The following is a 22,709-nucleotide window of genomic DNA, read 5'->3' on the forward strand; positions in this document are numbered from 1 at the left end:
TAAAATAGATCTGTTGGTTTCTAAATCTACAGTGGAAAATTGCTTTTTTTTAAAATAATTTAAATGGCACGCTATTTAAATATATTTTAGTCAGTTCTCTCAAATGTGAGACTTGAGTTGTAATGAGCTGAAAGGAAAGCCACAAGGAATGAAAGAAGCCACAGATACAAGAACTGGAAAGAGTATGCCCATGTGACGTCCCACAGCAAAATGCTACGGCATCTGCCTCAAAGAATGGAATAAAAAAAAACTCTGAGGAGTCAAGGAAAGGGTACAGGGGCATCTGAGAATTCTGGGTGAAACATGAGAAAAGAATAACAAGCTTTCAGCTTCGATTTCCTCACCTAAAGCATGGGGATCATCACACCTATCTCCCACGGTTATGTGCAGAAAGAAAAAGAGGTAACAAAGATTCCTGTCCCAATGCCTGGTACTCAATAAATTTAAGTTCAGTATATTAAAATTCTATCTACTGTCTATTTATCATCTATCTATCTATCTATACATCCATCTACATATCAGTCATATATGACCACATTAGTGGCAAATTATTATGGTCACTAGAGTTTGGGAAGCTGAGATTACCATGCTACTGTTGACTTATGGCTAGAAATAGCTGAGAGTTATATGACTGAGCCTGTGGGTACCATGAAAAAATTGTTCACGACATCATTTTCTTTATTTTCAGAAACCGGGAATAGAGCAGTTAGACCACTGGTTCTCAATTCTTGATGCATATTTGGGCTTCTTAAAATACCCACTCCCCTACCACTACCCAGAAATTCTAACTTAATTAATCCCCGTGTGATTCTAATGTTCTGCCAAAGTCGAGGACTGGTGACTTAAATGGCCTCAACAGAATTCAAAAATAAATTAATGTGTGGTAATTGCATAAAAGTATTTATTTTTGCTTTTAATTATGAACAATGTCCAAATATATAAAAGAGTAGAGAGAATTATATAACGAAACCACTACATGCCCATTATCTAGATTTAATAATGATTAAATTTTGCCATATTTGCTCCATTTATATATATATATATATATATATATATATATACACATACATACAAAGTCTGAAATTTTTAAAACAAATTAAAGACATTTGACATTTCACCATTAAATATTGCAGTATCTATCTCTTAAAAGAGAGCATTTTTTTCATAACCATAATGTCATTATGACACATTACAAAATTAGCACTTTTTTAAAAAAATAGACTTTATTATTCAGAGCAGTTTTATTTTATCAGCAAAATTGAGTAGAAAATACAGAGAGTTCTCACATACCTTTGGCCTCACACACTCACAGCCTCCCCACTATCAACATCCCCCAGCAGAGTGGCATATTTGTCAAAATCGATGAACCTACACTGACACATCATTATCACCCGAAGTACAGAGATTTCCCATATCCCAAAAGTGCAAATGTTCCCCCTCCCCTGCCACACACACTTCCCTTACCATCAACATTTGAACCTACATTGACACAATAATTTTCCAAAGTCCATAGTTCACATTACGGTTCACTCCTGGTGCTGTACATTTTATGGGTTTAGACAAATGTATAATGACATATATCTACCATTATAGTATTAAACAGATTTGTTTAACTGCTCTAAAAATTCTCTGTACTCTGCCTATTCATCCCTCTCTCCCACCTAACCATGGATCTTTTTACTATCTCCCTATTTTGCCTTGTCCAGAATGTCATATAGTTGGAATTACTATGAAGGCTTTTCAACTGGCTTCTTTCACTTAGTAATATTCATTTAAGGTTCCTCCATGTCTTTTCATGACTTAGAAGCTCATTTTTTAGTGCTAAATAATATTCCATCGTTTGGATGAACCACAGGTTATTTATCCATTCACCAATTGAATGACATCTTGATTGCTTCCAAGTTTTGGCAATTATGAATAAAATTGCTATAAACATCCCATGTGTAGATTTTTGTGTAAACCTAAGTTTTTAACTCATTTGGGTAAATATTGAGGACAGTAATTGCAGGATCATATGGTAAGAGTATTTGAGTGTTGTAAGAAACTGCCAAACTGTTTTCCAAAGTGGCTGTACCATTTTGCATTCCCCACAGCAAAGAATGGCATTTGATGTCATCAGTGCTTTTTGATTTTGGCCAATCTAATAGGTATGTAGTGATATCTCATTGTTGTTTTAATTTGTATTTCCCTAGTGACATATAACATAGAGCTTCTTTAAAAATGCCTATCCTGTTGTTTATTTTCTTATTATTGAGTTTTAAGAGTTCTTTATATATTATGGACAACAGTTCTTTATCAGATATGTCTTTTACAAATATTTTCTCCTGGTGTGTTGCCTGTCTCTTCACTCTCTTGACACTGTCTTTCACAGAGCAAAGGCTTTAGTTTTATTGAAGTCTAGTTTATCAGTTATTTCTTTCCTGGGTTGTGTCTTTGGTGTTGTATCTAAATAGTTGTTGCCATAGCTAGATTTCCTCCTGTGTTATCTTCTAGGAGTTTTATAGTTTTACATTTTACATTTAGGCTATAATCCATTTTGAGCTAATTTTTGTGAGAGATGTAAGGTTTGTGTCTAGGTTTTATGTTTTTGTTTTTGTTTTTTTGGCATGTGGATGTCCAGTTGTTCCAGCACCATTTGTTGAAAAGACTATTTTTTCTTCATTGAATTTCCTTTGCTCTTTTGTCAAAACTCAGTTGACTATATTTATGTCAGTCTATTTCTGGTCTCTCTATTATGTTCCATTCATCTAGTTGTCTATTTTTTCACCAATATCACACTGCCTTGATTACTGTAGCAACACTAATTTTTTAATATCATCTAATACCGTGTCCATATTCACATTTCCTTGTTTATCCCAAAAACATCCTTGAGAAAAAATTTGTCTAGCCTGTGCTCTAGAGCCCACAAGCCACAACTACTGAGCCCACGTGCCACAACTGCTGAAGCCTGTGCACCTAGAGCCCGTGCTCCACAACAAGAGAAGCCACCGCAATGAGAAGCCCGTGCACCGCAATGAAGAGTAGCCCCCACTCGCCGCAACTACAGAAAGCCTGTGTGCAGCAACGAAGACCCAACACAGCCAAAAATAAATAAAATTATTTTTTAAAAAAAGAGCTACCTCTTTGCTAAAAAAAAAAAAAGAACTCAATTAAATAATTTTACCACTCCTGCGGTAATTTTTAAAAAGCAATTCAATCTGAGTGAAGGGTAATCAGGAACTCTTATACTACTTTTATAACCTCCTATCAATTAAATCTGAAATGCTGCCTCATATTTTATAGGTGTTGTCTTATCTCATTTACAATTAGTATATTACAAATGTATATGGAGAATAGGAATTCATGGTCTTAGCAAGATAGTTCTTTTTTTAAGTCATAACATCTCAAAAGTTTCTATGAGAATTAAATGTTATTATATATGAAGTACTTAGAACAATGCCTAGCACATGGTAAGTGCTGTAGAAGTATTATCTATAATTGTAAGATAGGAAAAGATCTTAAGTTTAATGTGAATAAAACCTCCTAGAGAGTTTGTGTTTATACATTCTAGGACTTCTTTCCCAAAGATTATGAGACAGTAAGTCTGTGTTGGTACCCAGGAATGTGCATCCTAATAAGCTTCTCAGTATCCTGAGAGAGGTTGACGGACCACATTTAAACAACCAGTGACATTGGATTTTATCTGAAAAACACCAGAGAGCCTTGGTATGTCATAAAAACAAAACAGACGGTATGAGAAAAGTAAATGTCCAGCCAAATAACAAGGAAATCAACTGGCAATCTTGAAGGTCTACTATGTATACAGTGACCCTTGAACAACATGGGTTTGAACTGCTCAGGTTCACTTATATGAGGAATTTTCTTCCAATAAATACAGTACTACACCATCAGAGGTGGGTTGAATCCTAGGATGTGGAACTGGGGATTCAGAAGGCTGACTCCTGATTCCATGGATTTTCCACTCTTCAAGGGTCCCATAACCCCCGTGCGATTCAAGGGTCAACTGTACTAGGAAACAGGGAATAGGGACAAAGACATAAAATACAAAATTCTCTGTGTGTGTGCAAACAAGGTAATCCCTTCCCTTATAGACTCTGCACTCCACAGGGGTCCCACGGCACAACCCTTTGAAAATTTAAGTAATCATAACAGAGTAAAGGGGTAATGAAAAAATAATCACGTAAAAAAATAAATATTTTTTCTTCCAAGAAACCATACAATGAGTTGTTTTTATGAGACAAGTTTTGAGGAAAATGTGATTTGCCATCTTCTGAGTGTCTTTTCTAATTGGAACTGAGCTGTTGGCTTTGGGAAAAAAAAATAATATTGCAGGGTTTATGCCTTTAACCTTCATTCATATGGAAATTGCAATGAAGTAGAGTACAATATATTTCTGTAGAATAGTTTTTCCAAATCAATTGATGATAGACAGATTGATATTTAATTGACTAAATATTTATGGGTGTTGACATACATAGATATATATAAAGTTATTTTCATTTTTTTTCTATTAGTAATTAAACTGTTTCGTAAGAAACATATACTATTTCTTCATATAGAAGAAATGCAAGCCAGAGAGGTCTCAAGGAAATGGCCCAATATTAAATGATCTAAATAGGAAGCTGTGGAGAGGTCTCCATTACTAAATGGAAGAAATCACTCAAAATGAAAACTAAATAAAAAGGGTGTCTTTTAAAGCAATGTTGTTTCCAAGCATTGCATAAAAATTTTCAGCGATTTCACGGAAGCTACTGGTTTTTGTTGAGCACTGTTTGTCTTTGCTCTAATTAGATCTGGTTTATAGATCTTATCCCTGACTCTGTCATCAAATCATTGAATGACCTTGGGATAGTTTCTTGCAAATGCCTCAGTTTCTCTGTTTACAAAAAGAGGGTAATAATCTTTGACGCCTTTATACTTCACTGATGTATTTCACAGATTAATGAGTCATGAAAGCTTTGAGGTGCTCTGATCAAAGGCACCGTATAAATACAAAGAATTGTTATTATTTACCAGTAGCTCCTTTTTATTGTACCACTAATGAGCATTGTGGTCAGCAAACTTATTAGAGAAAAAAGATATAGGAGGTGAACGTTAAGAAGGCTATTTCTCTCCATATCCAGATATAATTTTTGTTACTATTTATTGGTATTATGCAGACATATTGAAAATGAGGTTTCCTGCAGTCTAACAGTTCCTGTTGGAGAGGTCTTTGTAAATATAAACAACATCCTGGATTTAGAAGCTTGAGCATCCTGGCATTTTCCTTGGATTTGTGCAAATTCTACATAACTCACATTTCAACGAACTTGATAGATAAGACACAGCATCAAAACGTTTTCACTAAGATATTTTCTCATATACCTCCTTTTTTTCATTTTAATGATTCTTAAGCAATTTCACGAAGTCAATCTCTCTCTCTCTCTCTCCAGCTCTCTCTCTCTCTCTCACACACACACACACACACACATACACACACACAAATTTCACCTCACTTTTCTTTGGAAATGAGGTAGTCTAAATTTTCACTTAGAGAAACCTAGAGTCAAATCATTGCTTTTGCTAGAAAATTTCAATTATATGAATATAAATTTATTTTCTGTTCCTTTTCAAACTATCTTCCCTTGTACCATTCTATATTCTAACAGATTAAACACTACAAATGAGCCATCTAAATAGCAAAAATGGTACCTATTCAGTACATGTTTTGAAAGATTTTATCCTTTCCAAATTGATAAATGGCACAGAATTATTATGGTACAAATCAAATTTCAAATGATTGAAGAAAAGTCTCTAAATATTAGCAATAAGATAAGCAATTTTATTTTACTTTGTTCTCGCTAAAAGTGCATGTCAAAATCTTCTTCCAGGAATGTATTTAGACCACTTTGGGTCTCTGATAGGCAAGAAGGACTACACCTTCTCAAAGCCTTGGCAGTCCACCCATCTCTGAGCAGTGTTCGTTCTCAGCCCCGGGCTTCTTTCCCATCCAAAGCTCTAACCTAAAATAAACGTAGCACTCAGCCACTAGAAGCACTTCAGCTGAAACATTTGTGAAACAAGTCCATCCTTCAGTACTCAGGGTAAATGAATTTTTCATGAGCTAAGATCTATGTAGAAAAGTTTTCATGAAAATCTAGTATTTTTTAAAGGAGAGTTCTATGGACTGAATTGTGTTCCCTCAAAATTCATATGTTTAAGCCTTATTTCCCAGTGTGATTGTAATCGGACAAAGGGGCCTTTGAGAGATCATTATATTTAGATGAGGTCGTGAGGGTAGGGACACCATGATGGGATTAGTGCCCTCTTAAGGAAAGACACTGGAGAGATTACTTCCTTTCTCTCTTTCCCTACCATGTGAGGATACAGGGAGAAGGCAGGCATCAATAAGCCAGGAAGAGGGCTCGCCCCAGAAACCAACCATGCTGGCACCCTGATCTCAAACTTCCAGCCTCCAGAACTGTGAAAAACCAAACATCTGTTGTTTAAGCCCCTCAGTGTATGGTATTTTGTTACGGCAGCTGTAGTTGAAGAGTACAAAGAAGAGTGGCAACATGCAGTCATGACTATACTGTGATTCACTTTGTTTAGTCTTAGATGACAAGTCTAAATGGATTCTTGACTTCATAAAACTATAATGTAGGAAGTGAAAGGTTCAGATCTTTTTGCAATTATTCATTTATCCAATATGTTATGTATCAAATGTCCATTCAATAAATATCTAGTTAGCAAATATTGAAATCCAGGCTGGGTGTTGAGTAGAAAGACACACAAACAAACAGAATGAAATTCCTAACTTCCAGAAAGGAAGAGCATGATAAAGAGATATGCCATTTACTCAGAAAATACAAGTAAAGTTGTGAGAAGAGACACATGAACAATTGGGCTTCCTCAAGGAAATGAGAGTAAGATGTGACCAACTAGGGACTGTGGACAAGAATTTTTTTTAAATGTGGCATATATTTGGGGAATGACAGTCCTTTTTTTAAAGTCGGAGAAGATATGTAAGGTATGAATTCACTGGTAGGTAGGGTGAAGATATTAGTCAAATTTTTAAAATGTTCTGTATTTTCAAAAATAAATGAATGATTATTTTGTAATTCATTCTTTCTTGGATGTTGTTTTGCCAGCACAACTACAAGGAATGCCATTGAGTCTTTAAGCTATTGTAAATATGCCTCAACTTTGTTTTTCTTGGTTTAACCAAATACAATATGAAATAATGTTATAAAATATGTTGGTCTACATTCTCTACAGAATAATTTAAAGAATGTCAAAAGCACTTAATTGGTCTGGAATTTCACCCCCTCCGAAATGTAATGTGCCAGGTGAATTATATAAAATTTGAACACTGTGAACTGCCACTAACAGTGTAGTGTGATGGTTAAGACTGTTTAAGTTTGAATCCTGGCTCATCAACTTACTAGTTGTAGAACGTTTCCCAAGTTACTCAGCCTCTCTGTGCCTCAGGTTGCTCTTCTATAAAATGGGGACAATAACACTACCTTCTTAAGGCAATTGTGAGGTTAAATTATGCAAAGTTCTTAGAATAGTATCAATAGGTATACAGTGAATGTTAGCTATTATATTATTAAAGAGCCTTTTTTTCTGATTTGGATGCCTTTTATTTTTCTTATCTAATTGCTCTAGCCAGAACTTCCAGTACCATGTTGAATAGAAGTGGTTAGAGTGGGCATCTTGGTCTCGTTCTTGATCTTAGAGGAAAAGCTTTCAGCTTTTTACCATTGAGTATGATGTTCGCTGTGGGCTTGTCACAGATGGCTTTATTATATTGAGGTGCATTCCTTCTATAACTAATTTGTTGGGAATTTTATGGTAAGTGAAGTAAAACAGATAGAAAAAACAACTACTGTATTGTATCACTTGTGTGTGGAATCTTTAAAAAAAAAAAAAGTAGAACTCATAGAAACAGAGTAGAATGATGGTTGCCAGGAGTAGAAGGTAAGAGAAATTGGGAGATTCTAATCAAAGTTACAAACTTTCAGTTATACTTGAATAAGTTCTGAAGATCTAATGTACAACATGGTGACTACAATTATTAATACTGTGTTTTACAAATATTTATATATTTGCTAAGAGAGTAGATCTTAAGGATTCTTACAAAAACAAAAACAAAAACACAAATGTTTACCAAATCATGTTGTACACTCTAAATATATTACAGTTTTATTTGTCAATTATACCTCAATAAATCTGGAAAAAATAAAGAGCCTTTTTCTCTACAACACAAATATCTTAAAAGTAATTTAGATGATATGCATGGAAATACCAAATCATAACACTCCACATAATGACATTAGAACTGTATTAGAGAAAATTCATATCAAGGAATATTTACATGTCAGTAGTATCCATGATAATTTTGCCTGGCCAGTTATCTGTAGCATTTATTCATTCATTCATTCATCAAAAAGCATTTAATGGGGGTAAAATTTGTTTCCTGCCAGGTCCTGTGTTTGGTGTTGAAAATAAAAAAGATATGGCCCTTCTGTAAATGAGCTCATGGAATAAAGCGTAAGTATCTTATTTATTTAAGTACTAATATGTGTTTAATATTAAATATGGGAGTTCCTTTCTCTTGAAAACCATGTAGTATTCTCACTTCTTATTCAGCACAGATTTTCATTTGCTGGTGTAAAATTGATGGCTGAGTTTCTGAAGGAAGTTGGGTTATACAAGGAGCCTATCTATAAGGGAATGGGAATAATTGGTCAAAGAAGAGGGTGGAATTATTAAATCACTTGTCAATCTGATGTGGCTGTTTTGTTTCAAAACTATACACAATAAAATCACGTTCAGTGTGGCATTCTCAATATGGTAAAAAATTTTAAAGTTACTATATAAAAAGTAACATGCTTTGCTTTAAAACAAACAAACAAGAAATGCTTTCATCAATACCTTTGTTTCAGAAATGTTCATTTGTTTTACTATAGGTAAGAAGATCTCTGGCCAAAATGAACAATAAACGATTGTGATTGGATTAGGTTTTCAGAGCAAAGATAACATTACTAAAATGTGTTTATTCATTCTAGATGGTAACCTGTCTCTCCTTAAATGTCCGTCAGCCTTGGCAAGAACGCCTCCATCTGCACCATTTCGTTTCCTGAACGTTCTGGGATGTTCAGAATGTATGTCAAGCAACCAAGGAGGACTTAAAAGGTAAATAAATAAAATGGAGGCAAAATAATGAGAAATTTGAGTGCCGCAAATTACATAGTAAATGTTTCTTGCATAGGCTTAACCAAATGTTAAAACTGAAAAGGATTCCATGAGCCTTTTAGTTTGTAAAATTATATTTCTACTCTTTAGAACCACTTTTCACATTTATAATAATATGGTATTTTTCCTGCTTACGTTAGAAAAGGCATTGAATGTTACAGACACTTACAAACTATAAAAATGACAATGTCATTGTCATTTCCTTTGAAGTAACATGCGGAAAATCACTATTGCTTTTTTTTTCACTATGAAGTAGTTTGTTCTCTTCTCTTCCACCTTATAATATTCGTTATATACTAACTTATATTTAATGTAGTATTTAAGCAATGATAGATGAGCTACTATGTTGGTTAAGTAAAAAACTAGAAGTTTAGCTTGTGTAAATGTCTCCAGTGATTTTTAAAAATCCATTTTCCCTCCAAAAAGTTTCCTATACTAACCACAGAGCAGAATATATGTTTCTGGCTTACAGAAAAAAGTACACTGGCTAATGTGTTAAAGTATCTTATGAAATGCATCTTTTATGTATAGAGATTTTATTATAGATTTTACATTTTTACATTGTCTCTCATATTCAAGAATCAGACTTCAGACGTGAGTGTCACTCACACATACAGTCATATTTGATTCATGCCCATTGCCAAATGCCAGGCAGTTTTAAAGAATTTAGAAAAGTAGCGTTAGCTGCCAATACACACTGGCAAGCTTTTCAGAACGTTTCCCTGGAAGACGCTTAATTCAGGCTAACATGCCTAATCCACCACTACTCTAAATGCTTCATTTTATTGTTACAATCAAGATGAAAACATAAAATAATTTTCCCTGACTACCATCAGATACTACACATGAGTCATTTTAAAAAGTCCTTAAAGCATGGTTTCTTAACTGAATAAGCTAAATGTATGGAATGTTTATATTTAAAATTCAGAGGAAAACCTAGTTACCTGTAACTGATTAGGGACAGGTACATCACATACAATACACATTAAGAAATGTCCAGGAAAACACTGCCTCCCGATGCTAAAAAGGAAAATTAAATTATTTTATTTCCAGTTCAATGTTTATTTGAAAGACAATGTATTACTGTTTCCTTGGATTTCCTCTGTGATTAAATCTGTTATAACTATGCACTTAATTAATTAGTTTTATTCCTGACTGGATAATTTCTCGTAGCTGAGTCATTTCATAATGTCTTTTCCACAGCTTTCCAATATCAATGGTATATAAAAATCAGCCCAAATATTTCTAAAGTAGCTTTATATACTTAAGCCACTAAATTGCCCTATGGTAACAATAAAAATAATATTTTATCATTTGCATGACCCTGGAAATGTGATCTTCCAATTGACCCCAAGAGTGTGTGTCCCCTGCAGTCCACCACTGCTCTTTGGTGCTATCCCTCATAATCTCATCATGCCCTGAGGTGCCCTGCTGTCTCAGTTGCCTTGTACTAGAAACGTCAGCTGTAGCATCCTTCTGACATGGTTGCAGAACCAGCTTACCTCATGTAGACCGATTAGTGAGGAATAATAAGCGGTCCCATTAATCACCAGATTTCACAGGCTCCTACCTTCATCATGAGACCTCAGCCAAATGCAAAGTTCTCCTCCAAGTACTTCTGGAAGTCCTCAGTGAGTAACTTACCTAAGCTCACCTAAGAGAGCTCAACCAGGGTGACTTACCTAGGATGACGCTCCCTATTGTTTCAGGTGTGATGGTGGCATTACTGACATCGGTGTCACATCCTGCTAACTAAAGGTAGACTCCGTGAGTGATTTTATCATCAGTTTCACATCAGAATCATGGCAGGGAAGTGGTGCTGGTCCAGCTGGGCTCTGTGACACACCCGCCAACACCTACACACACACACACACACACACACAAGCACACACAATGCTTTTGCAAAGTGAGAAGGCAAATTCTTCATCTCTCTGTGCCTTGTTCTGTTTGGAGAGGAAAAAAGTGGTCCCACAGTAGGTGTGCTTGGGGCCCCAAGGTGTCACAGAGTTTACTAAGAGAGTTCTCTCACTCTGCACGATTTTTTTCTTGTTTCTTTTTTTTTTTTTTGTCCCCTCCAAGATGCACATGGGCTGTTAGGATCTCTATGTCTGATGGGATTTCACGTAGTAATCCCTTTAACAGACCTGTCCACATGGCAACCTCTTAGTAAATTCCTTTAATATCTCTTTGTGATCTAGATTCTTTTGTATTCACCACCACAACAAGGCCCTATAATGTTGGGGCAAGAAGCAACCAACCCAGTCCTCATATAAATTAATAGGTATAGATAAATAGTTTAAGAGAAGGGATTCACCCAGCAGCACTCACCACAGCTGGGATCAGCCCCCATCTCCATTTAAACGCTTTGACTTTTTCTAAGTGTCAGTTCACCATTACAATAGCAATAAAGAGTAAGAATAGTCTCAACAAGTATATAAAATGACTCATGAGAAAAGGAAAACATTTACTACCAGACACTTGGACACATCTCATTAATCTCCACCACAACCAGAAGAGGCTCAAATTTTTCAGCCCTATTTTACATAGAGGTTCAAGTTCACATAAATATCCAAACCAAGGATAAGCCACGAGCTCCAATACCAGATCTGAAGCTTTTTCCCACGTATAATGCTGACTTGGGTGTTCAGAGAACTTCCTGACATGGTGAGGGTGAGAACATGATGAGCATTGGCCTGAGAAGGGGTCATAGAATATTTTCTCTCTCTAGTGCCCCACCGTTTAATGAGCACCTACTTTGTGCTAGATTCTTGACCTCAGGCTCATCTCATCCTGCTAACAATGCCCTGAAGCAGATCTCACTTCCACCCATTTACAGATGCGGAAACCGAGCTCAAGGAGCACAGCAGGTGAGCTTTCCACCCCTCAGCTTACCTTTCACAGGATGAGGATATAAAATCCACCAGCTACATATCCTAAAGGAATCCATGTGCCTGTTCTTTAAAGCATGATGGTAAATTGAAATACATACAATGGCACCACATGGTACCAAAAATAAATAAATAAATAAATAAATAAATAAATGGAAATGTGGAACTGTTAATGTAGCAGAACATACATCTGAAAATAATCGTTTAAAACGGGTTATATGCAAAGACAGAGCCACGCATTTGTTTTCACCTCAGTGTCTTTTGAGAGCCCTGTCTTGATAAAGATACAAAACATTGTTAAAATCGCCATGAAGCGGTGTAATCTTGTCCATGGGATCCCCACCCTTGGAGCAGCATTTGTTGCCTACTGCTGCAGTAACAAATTATCACAAGCTCTGTGGCTTCAAACAACAGAAATTTATGGTTTCACAGTTCTGGTGTGAGAGGTCTGCTGTCCGGGTTGGTTCCTTTGTGAGGCTCTAGGGAACGATCTACTCTGTGCCTCTCTTCTATCTTCTGTGACTGTGGCAGTCCTTGGTGTTCCTTTTCCTACAGATGCATCACTCCATCTCTGCCTCTGTCTTCACATGGCTTCCGCACTACGTGTGTCTGTGACTCAGATGCTCAAATCTCTCTCTCCCTTCTCTACTAAGGACCCTGGTCATTGGATTTAGGATCCAATCATCTAAAGTCAGGATGATTTCATCTGGAGATCTTCAGTTAAATTACATCTGCAGAGACCCTACTTCCAAATAAGTTCATAGTCACAGCTACCAGGGATTAGGCAGTTTGGGAGGACGCAATTCAACCCACTGCAAAAGTAGTGCCTATGTTAGGAAAGACTGTACTTGTTAATTAGGGTCATTAACTTAAGAAAGCTCAAAATAGATTTAACTTTAATGCGTCCAAGATATTCAGATATAAGAGGCACAAATGAAAAAAATAAACTCTGTTATGGAATTTTCACATTCCAAATTAGAGAATACCCCCCAAAACAGAACAATTTCCCTACAATTCTGAAGTGGAAAATATTTCCACTTGTGACCTGATATTATAAAAGACATCACTGAGAACAGTCTTCTTCACTTGATAATATACTTTTTTCCTTCTTATCCTAAATCAGCTTACCTTTCACAAAAAACTACACACACACACACACACACATACACACACACACAGACCTAGACTTGTGGGACTCTTATATTTTTATTTAAGATGGATAAGGTGGCTACATAGAAAAAATATTTTTCCCCTCTTTGGTAAACCAGAGCATATGATATTACGTTACACATAAATAGAAACTATAGGTGCAGGAAACAAAAAGGATATCTCTGAAGCCAACACAATCCACAGGCTAAAGATTCCCTTGTGTGGAACTAGTTACAACACTGCACAAACTAAGTCCCTTAATGGTGGCATCATAAATATGAGATTATTCACATATTTATATGGTGTTTATACAAATGGGTCCAAGTCGTTTCTTAATTTTATCCAAGTAAGTTTATGCTGGTTTCAGGTTTTACTATAGATACTTCATCATATGCTAGAAATTATCACTCTAACATGAAATTTAAAAAGGTGAAATGAAAGTAAATTGTGCAAGGGCTAGGACTGATATTGATAAGACAGTATAAGCTCTGCATGGTAAAATGTATATGAAAAACAAGGGGAAAGTCTCAGAAAGTCGTGGATCAAGTCAGGAAGGGGTGTGTTGATAAGTAACATCAGGAGACGATGTGCAGGACCGACATTTCAACTTGTTATTTTAAAAAGTGAGATTATTTTACATTTCTTGATATAGATGTTTGCGCTGACCTGTTCCAGTGAAGAACTTCCAGGCAGAATTATGTCTCTCTGGGCGTATCTTTCAATCTCCTCACTGTAAGCTGAGGTGGCTTCACCGTCCTCTTTGTAGAGTCCAAGAATCTTACCAGAACTCGCCAGCTCTCCAGAACCGAAAGCCTCCTCCACGATGCTCTCATCTGTTTACCCCAAGATGATCACATGAACTTCACTTGCTCTTTGTCACTTTAACATAACGTGTGTCACTAAACACACAGTAATTTAACCACCTTTTTTCTTACATGGGGTCAAGTTTCATCATCGACAATTTAGCAAACTATTTTATTTTTAATGTGCTGGGAAATCAGTAAAGCTCAGGTTTTAAGATTAAAAACTAACCACCTCACCAACAAACTTTGTCCATCCTGCCATATTCCCAAAGTGAGCAACGTACAGCTGTGCTTTAACGCCTTTTTCCCCCTTGCCAAATACATCTTGAAGTGTAGATACTGTGCTTTTCCGTGCATTGACATCACATGTTGTTTACTTCAACATCTTACCATGTACTTGCTGTTTTGCTGAAACCAGCTTGGGAGATGAATGGTTTTAGGAGAAGCCAGAGCTCTTGGGTTCATTTCCCGAGTTAGGATCCCCGAGAACAGTTCCTGAGCTCTGTACACACAGAGGGGCTTTACTTGGCCTGCCTTGTTTATTTGCATAGAAATGCCAGCACTTATACAAATGGTAGTGTACTTCACTTCTCTCTCTATCATCTGAAATCAGTATCATCTACAAAATGTATCTACTCATCTAGCTAGATGCATGCTGTAAATATAAAATAATCCTCTCTCTTCCAGCCTCTAAAAAAAATACTGGCAGGTAAAATATGGAATTTTCCATGCCTTCAATGTTAGGATTTTAACAAGAACCTTGACACTTTTAACCAATGGAAGAGAGCCTCTTTTTTGGAGGGAAATGCAGGGTGCAGTATACAGAGAACTGCTGGTCTTCCTTCTTTGCTCACTGTACACTGTATTGCCTTGTATACGTCTTTAAACTTTCTAAGTCTCAGTTATATCCTCCTGTATGAAATACATGGTGAAGTGCCTGACTATTCTATAAATGCCATAAAACTTTTGTGAGCTTATAAATGATACCGGAAGACCTATTAGATGCTACCTGTAAGTGCTACCTGTGCAAACCGGTGGTTTCAAGGGCTCCAAGCTGCAAAGAGTTGTCATATGGAAGGGACAGGTTAGGTATACAAGTGCCTTATTCAATGTCTAGCACACACAAAAAAGGTATTCAATGTATATTTGCTGACTCAGATATTATACTAAAAATATAGAGGCCTGACTGATTTTAAATGACCATTTGTGATGCTTAATTTTATATATCAGCTTGGCTGGCAATGGTGCCCAGTTATTTGGTTAAAAACTATCTAGATGTTGCCATGAAGGTCATATTGTGATTATCATTTAAATCAGCAGACTTTAAGAAAAGCAGATTACTTTTCATAATGTGGGTGGGCCTCATCCCATCAGTTGAAAGCCTTAAGAGCAAAGACTGTTTCCCCAAATAGAAGGAATTTGGTCTCAAGACTGCAACAAAGAAAATCCGGTCTGAGTTCTTGGCCTACTGGCCTGCCCTGTGGATTTCAGTCTCAAGAATGCAACATTAACGCTTACCTGAGTTTCCATCCTGCTGCCCTGCAAAATTCAACTCCTTCCTGAACTTCATATTATTCTTCCCTGAATCAGCCTGCCAGTCTGCCCTAAGGACTTCAGAGTTGCCAGCTCCCACAAAGATGAGAACCAAATTTTAAAATAAATCTCTCTCTCTTTCTATTGGTTTTATTGGATTCTGCTTCTCTGGAGAATCCTGACTAATACATCATCTGATTTAGGATCCCTCAAAATGAGAGCTCAAGCTGGCTTGAAAAACAAATTTGCTTGGTTCATAAAGACAAAAAGAAATAAAAAGTTGACTACACAAACTAATAGCAAAAAACTAAAGGGGTGGTGAATCTAGGTGGAAATAAAATTTTTAGGGGGTACTATTCTGTAAATAGGGATCAAAAATGAGACCTAACCTTTAGGGCTGTTATGATGTTTAAATAAGTTAATATTTACCTTATTTAGAACAGTGCTCAGGACTGTGCCAGGTACCCAGTAGGCACTCAAGAAATGCTTAATTAATATTTTTATCATCAGCATCAGTCGTCAGTATCTTCATCATTCTATGTATGTGCTTATCATCTCTGCTGATGTAATAATTAATAATTTAATCCCCATAACTACTCCATCGTGGCAGGTATCATATGTCCATTTGGCAGAAATAGCAAGGAAGGGTTAAGAAATTGGCCCAAGGTCACATAGCAAATGGTGAAGTCTAAGCATAAATTCAATAGAAATAATAACCGTAACTATTAGAAGACAACTATAATCAGTGCCTTCTCCTCATAAGTACCATAAGGAGTTATTTTAATAAGTGAGAAAAAATAATTGAGAAAAACTAAACACACACTGAGAAAAAAACTTAATAGGATTATTACTCATGAATTTGAATTCACGTATATACAGCAACTTGCACTTAATGTTTCGGTAAAAACTCCAGTGTGGTTCTGGCATGAATCTATAAGTATTAAACTAAGAATTTGAAATTTAGGTTTTAAAGGATTACCTTTAAGTTCCTAGATTAATACATATAAGAATTTCTTACCTAAGGAGCCTAACATTCACAAGTATGAATTCCCATGCTAAGACTGAAAACACTATACTATTTGTCTTTTTTCACCTCAAAGAATTTGTTTACAACCTAAGAAACAGTCTTCAAAAAGAATGGCATATAGCCTCATAAACTAGTGAATCCAAATATACCAGATGACATGGTAGGATCCTGCAATAGTAAGTCTGTTAAATCATTTTTGCTGTTTAGGATTATAAATTCTATGTAATTATAGGAAATTGGGCCATAATTAATTCCTCCCCCCAACTTTGGCTGTATTAAATATTTGCAGCCATCAAAACTTTACATAGGTCATCAATTAATGGTTATAGTTAGAAAAACCAGGCTAGCATTTGCATGAAACCATCTCAATTAATTTACGACTAATGTTAATATAAAAGACTGGAAATAATTGGTCTCTTACCTTGGGGTCCTCCTTGCCCACTCTCATGAAACAGTTCCGTTAATCGATCACAGAGAATTCTATTATCAACTTGTAGGGGTGCTAAAAGAACATATTTATGATAACTTTCTCATCAGTTAATTTATAGATATGCAATGTAATTACAAAGAAATTATTAATTATCATGGTTATTTAGTTACTTTATAGGTCATAGACTCAAATTCTGTTCAACATGCTGTCTTGCTCTAAAAAAAACAAGCAAAAAATCCCTTTTGTAAATCAATGATAATTGGAACAATGATTTTAAAATGCATATTGCAGGGCACTTGCAATGTGATACTTCTCCAATAAAAAGGATCTCATATTCAATGGATTATGACATCTATTACACAAGAATCATTTCAGAATAAGCCATTATAGTTTCTCAAATCATAGAGTATATAAGCATCTGATCAAAATGAATGACTGTTTTGCACTAGCTACTCTCTCTATATCATATTTTTTACTACAGAAACAACAAATTTAGGTGTTCTTAGATTCTTTTATATATGCCACTGCAGTATAATAACGCATGTAAGAACTATTGTACTCTTTTACAAGGATAAAGCAACAAGGTCATGTCACTACCAAAAAAAAAAAATAATAATCATAAGAACATGGTTCTAGAAGAGGGTTTAAAGGGTCATTATGTGGATGTCCTACCATTGGATAGAGCCGAACATAAATTATGCCAAGTTGGATGACCACCCCAGTCATACAATTAGAACATAGATATGTACACACATACATCAAACATGTTCTCATCCCATACATACATACATACATCAGACATGTTCCTCCCATGGGGAGGCCGATACAATGTCTGGAGCCCCATGGTGAAATATGATCTGGGTTGCAAATGACCCTAAGTAATATTTGTCACTGTCACTATCTCAATAACCTCTGTAAACCCTAGAGTGCTTTGTAAACTACCAAATATGCATGGTGGTAGCCCACAAGGAGCAATTTTAAATTGTTATTTTACAACCACACCTAGAATCGACATTAGAGAAGAGGAAATCATCCTATCACTGCACCTCTGTGGTTCAGAACTTAGATGGTGGTTCCATGTCTTCAATGAAAGAATTCAATAGTCTCTGGGTATGGAAATCTCACATGCTAGATGAATTTTATTGAAGGATGCTCATTTTAAACTTGAAGAGCTGCGATGGCATTTGTAAAGTAATAATGCTCCTCATATGCATAACACAGGCCTTAGAATGGCAGCAAACTGCTTAGAGCAGCATCAAATGAAAGCCAAGTCCTGCTTCTCTATCTGACCAGCTTGCTGTCCTTGATCACAAATTACCTTCGCTGCCCGTCATGTTGTTAGCGGTTAAAACTTACCATTTAAATTGTAAGCTGCAAAATCTAAATGGAGCTGCATGTGTGATCTTTGTCACCTCATTTTCATGAATGGAAAAGAATATTCTGACACAAAAATTACGTACTTAATTCTAGCTCACCCTCTCCGCTGACCTCCATCCCATACTGCCTTGGGTTTATTTCCTCATCCGTCAGTGGGTCAAAGTAATTTCTGCTGTATTCATTTCCTGTGGAAAGTACATGAAGTAAGGGTCAGTGATTATTAGAAGCACATGAACCAAAATGTTAATTCTGAAATCGACACCAGCACAGAAGGGCCATTTTAGCTACTTTATAAGCTTAATTTTTTTACAAGTCTTCCAGGCTTCCCTTTTTTGTAATTATCATCTTGCAAAAGGTCAGAAAAGGTAATTCAAGAAACAAGTTCATGCTATCTGTCTGTTGCTAAAAAAATTAATGGGAAAATTTTCAAATGTAGACTTTAGAATAATAATTTGAAATTTTAATCAAATTGTTTCTAGGATATACTCAAGAAATGGACACCATTGGATTATAATGATGTTCAGAGTTCACTGATGACTCTATTTACCCACTTGTATATAATTCACAAAGTATATCATGTCATTGTGTCCAGAATTCCAGTCAACTTAATAACATCTTAATTATGAGAAACTATAGCAAAATTTCCACATTGCTAGTTGAGTAAAAAGAAAGGAAAAAGAGAGAGGGAGGAGGGAGGGATGAAGGAAGAAAAGAAAGAAGAAAGGGAGGGAGGAAGGAAGGAAAGGAGGGAGGGAGGGAAGGAAGGAAGGGAGGAAGGAAAGTGTAAGGGGCCTGTTCACAGGTCTCTTTTGTTATGTCAACTTAAGTAACACGAAGGAAGTGTACAAATGATTTAGCAGAAATTTTATCCAAGACATCAACAATCTCAACAACACAAACCCAAAATTCTCACTTCACATTTCCCCCTTACTTTTGTCCTTATGTCGGTAACAAAACTGTAGCATCAAATATGACTTTGTAATAGAGAAAAAGATCTGTTATCAATTTTCCAAATCTAGTTTCATACTTCCTGCAGACTGAAATGTATAGCAGTCTGTTGCTAGTAATTTGCATTCAGTAAAATGTAATCTACTCTGACGATAACTCAAGTTGCCTCAAACATTACAAAAGAAATAAAGCTTCGTCAACTGAAAACAACAATAATTTTGAAAGTATTGCCCACAGGGAAGGGTTAATATTGTACATACCAAGTATACTGTGATATTCCATAATGTATTTGTTTTAGGATCAAAAATAATCCCAACAGCAGCTCCAAGACTAAATTGAATTTTGATACGAAACTAGGCTTAAAATTTATATTTCTGGACCGGCACATTTTTGCTGTCAGTCTCTGTTCTACCAATGTAGTAAGAACTGAAAATCTGCTTTACCTCTATTCTCAATAAAGAAAAAATAAATGAGTTTCATTTTTGTTACTTTATCTGTCAACAACTACTAGGCTGATATGAATCTTGGCAGTATGTAATCAAAGTCTTATGTACTGCAATAACACAGTAATTCTACCCCATTCACAGTAATTGTTGTTTTTTTTCCCCTTTAACACAAAGCACTGTGATACTCTTAAGTATACCCTTGCCTATGCTGGCAAAATAATTCACCTTTATTAAAGCAAAAATAGTGGTGTATTCCTTATTATATTGCCATGGCAGCATCAGTCAACTATTGGTACCCATATCCTGGAGACTCCTCCAATCCAATACAAAACTCCAATTCTCTGTCTACTGAAATGACTTATTAATAAATAATGGCAAGTGAATCAAGTCCTTGGAGAATAAACAAAGTTAAGTCATTTTTAACCACAGGTCTGGAGAAGCTGATCTGGCTTGTAGGTTCTCAGACCATTTTCATCCCTGTTGTCAGCTGAGAAATGAGGGTCTTGCCCAGCTGAGTGAGAAGGAAGCCTGCACACCGGGAGCCTTCCAGACGCTACCTCCCCTCAGGGCTTGAGGCTTCCCCACTCAGCTGGAAGATGGGCCCCTTCAAGGTCTCCATACGGTTTCAAAATCTATGCAAAGTGTTCCTTCTACATTCAGTGTGGGTTGAGACACACGTGTAAGTTATAAACGCCACTCCTGGAGTGATTTATTTTCTACTTTGCATTCTGGAATATGGCAAATAGCATTTTACGAGTAAAGAATTATAAGGGATCTTGACAAAGAGGCAATCCACTGATTCTCTTTAAAAATCCTCAAATTCTATAACATTATGTATTTAGAGGATTCATATATTTTTACAATGTATTTATATTTTATACTACATTTTATAGTTCCTTGTGTATCGTTTTACATATGTAATATTATACTTGTTGTCGTCTGTCTCTTACTCTAAAATACAAGCTCCATGAGGGTAAAAACATAATCTCTGTGCCTAGAATTGTGCCTGGCACACAGAGGTACTCATAATATTATCTGAATTCATTCGTTAGATAAACCTTTTTTGGAAACTTTTGTAATACCCAAATCCTTTCATTGTCTAGATGTTGTTTCTTGATTAAAATGAGCCAAAATTTATCACCTTTTTATCACCCTTTATTCCTCTCGTCCTTTCTGTTCCCCATCCCCTCTCTCTTTCCCTTCAAGACCCCCTTGCCTTTGTTGTTTAATTGAGTCCTTCTAGGAACCAAACACTATGTCTGGATTTTAAGAACAAACAGAAAACAGTGGCTCTGCCTTCAGAGCTAACGTTCAATCCAGTGTGATTTAATATCGTGTAAGGGACAGAGTTCTGTTCGAGTGTGTGGTAGGAGCATCTAGCCTATACTGGGGATTTCAAAGGCTTCCTGGAGAAATTATCACCTGAAGTAAGTTTAAAATGTGATTAGGAATTAGCCATATCAAAAATAAAGGGGAAAGGAATTTTTATTGGAAGGAGAAGCATAGGCAAAGGAAAAAAGACACAAAAGCATAAAGACATGGGAAGCATGTTTTGTTAGTGGATGCTCCCCAATTATTCTCTGCCTCCCAAAGTTACAATATAATAAAGTAAGTAATGGAATCCAAACTTCCTCAGTGGTCCCAGAGTTGAGTTTTTAACTGACGTTTTTGCTCAAATTATTATTAAGTCGTACAGGGTCACTTTATGCTGATACGATGTTTCAGATCCATTCAGTTATTTAAGGTGTATTTACTGAGTGCTTATTATGTGAATGTATCAGCAAAACAAACATTCAAAAATCCCTCCCCTCACAGAGCTTACATTCTGTGAGTGGAAGAATAAAAGCAAACAAATATGTATATTTTACAGTTTATGAGATGGTACTACATGACGTGGGGGAAAAATAGAGCCAGATAAAGATGATTTGGCATCCCAGGGAGGGGTGGGGCTGCATCTCTTGCATATACCTTTGTTTCAAACTAGGAATGACATGCAGGATTAAATCACTATGTTCTCAGCACTACTGAGATAGTGAAGTGGTAATGTAATATTTATAATTTATTATCTATAACATTACTATTTTGCCAATTTCTTGCTATAACATAAATCAGCTTATGAATCAAATAAGAACCTACCATTATTAAATATTAAAATAATTCTTCCTTTCTATTGTTGTATCTTGCCTTGATAGGCCAATAACCTAAATATAGTAGGCAGAGTTTAAGATGGGAAAGCACGTGGAACCTATGAGCAGTTTGGAAACTACAGACTTCATCTTAACAATAGTTCCTTTGCTCGTGTTTCATTGGATAGGTCAAGATTTAATAAAGTGAGATGGTTTTAGGAGAGGGTATATATTACCAGAAGGTAGGTTACTAATAGGATAAATTCCTAAAAGTGCCCTAATCATTCAGAATATGCTTTTGGATATATCTAAAATCATCTCACAGGAAAATTAACAGACCCACTGAGAAACTCAAAGTAGGGCATTTAGCAATATACATACAACAGGTTTTAATATGGCTGACATTTAACTGCTTGTTACATTCAGATGAATAATCTGACAATTGCATATATACATATATCTATGGTTCTACACTGAAGCAATTGGGCATGATACATAAATTAATAAATCAGTAAATTGGTCTTTATACTCTCAATACTCTACTTTTGTTTCTAACTTCCGAGAATTAGCTGTTCAACGTTTAGAAGCAGCCTCCGTTAGTGCATTTCTTGGGCTATTTTTACTGATTGGGGGAGGAAGGCGCATGTACTTGCCTCTGCCCCTCCACAGATATCAGGTTTTCCTACCCTTTAACTCAGAGCAGCATGGAATGTAATCAGGGCTTTTACTTAAATTACACCGT

The 22,709-nt window shown here is 35.9% G+C and overlaps 1 protein-coding gene across 1 annotated transcript in view; it reads right to left on the minus strand.

The window, feature by feature from the left end:
- LOC133094923 (uncharacterized) overlaps positions 1-22,709 on the minus strand; it is a gene marked incomplete at its 5' end in the record, with an annotated part of 263,216 nt that overhangs the window by 229,260 nt on the left and 11,247 nt on the right. Inside the window, one exon of the mRNA XM_061195651.1 lies at positions 18,546-18,632. Coding sequence (XP_061051634.1) covers positions 18,546-18,632 — 87 coding nt within the window. The remainder of the gene's footprint in view (positions 1-18,545; positions 18,633-22,709) is intronic.

The sequence above is a fragment of the Eubalaena glacialis genome, chromosome 7 (genome assembly GCF_028564815.1).
Source record: "Eubalaena glacialis isolate mEubGla1 chromosome 7, mEubGla1.1.hap2.+ XY, whole genome shotgun sequence".
Taxonomy (NCBI): domain Eukaryota; kingdom Metazoa; phylum Chordata; class Mammalia; order Artiodactyla; family Balaenidae; genus Eubalaena; species Eubalaena glacialis.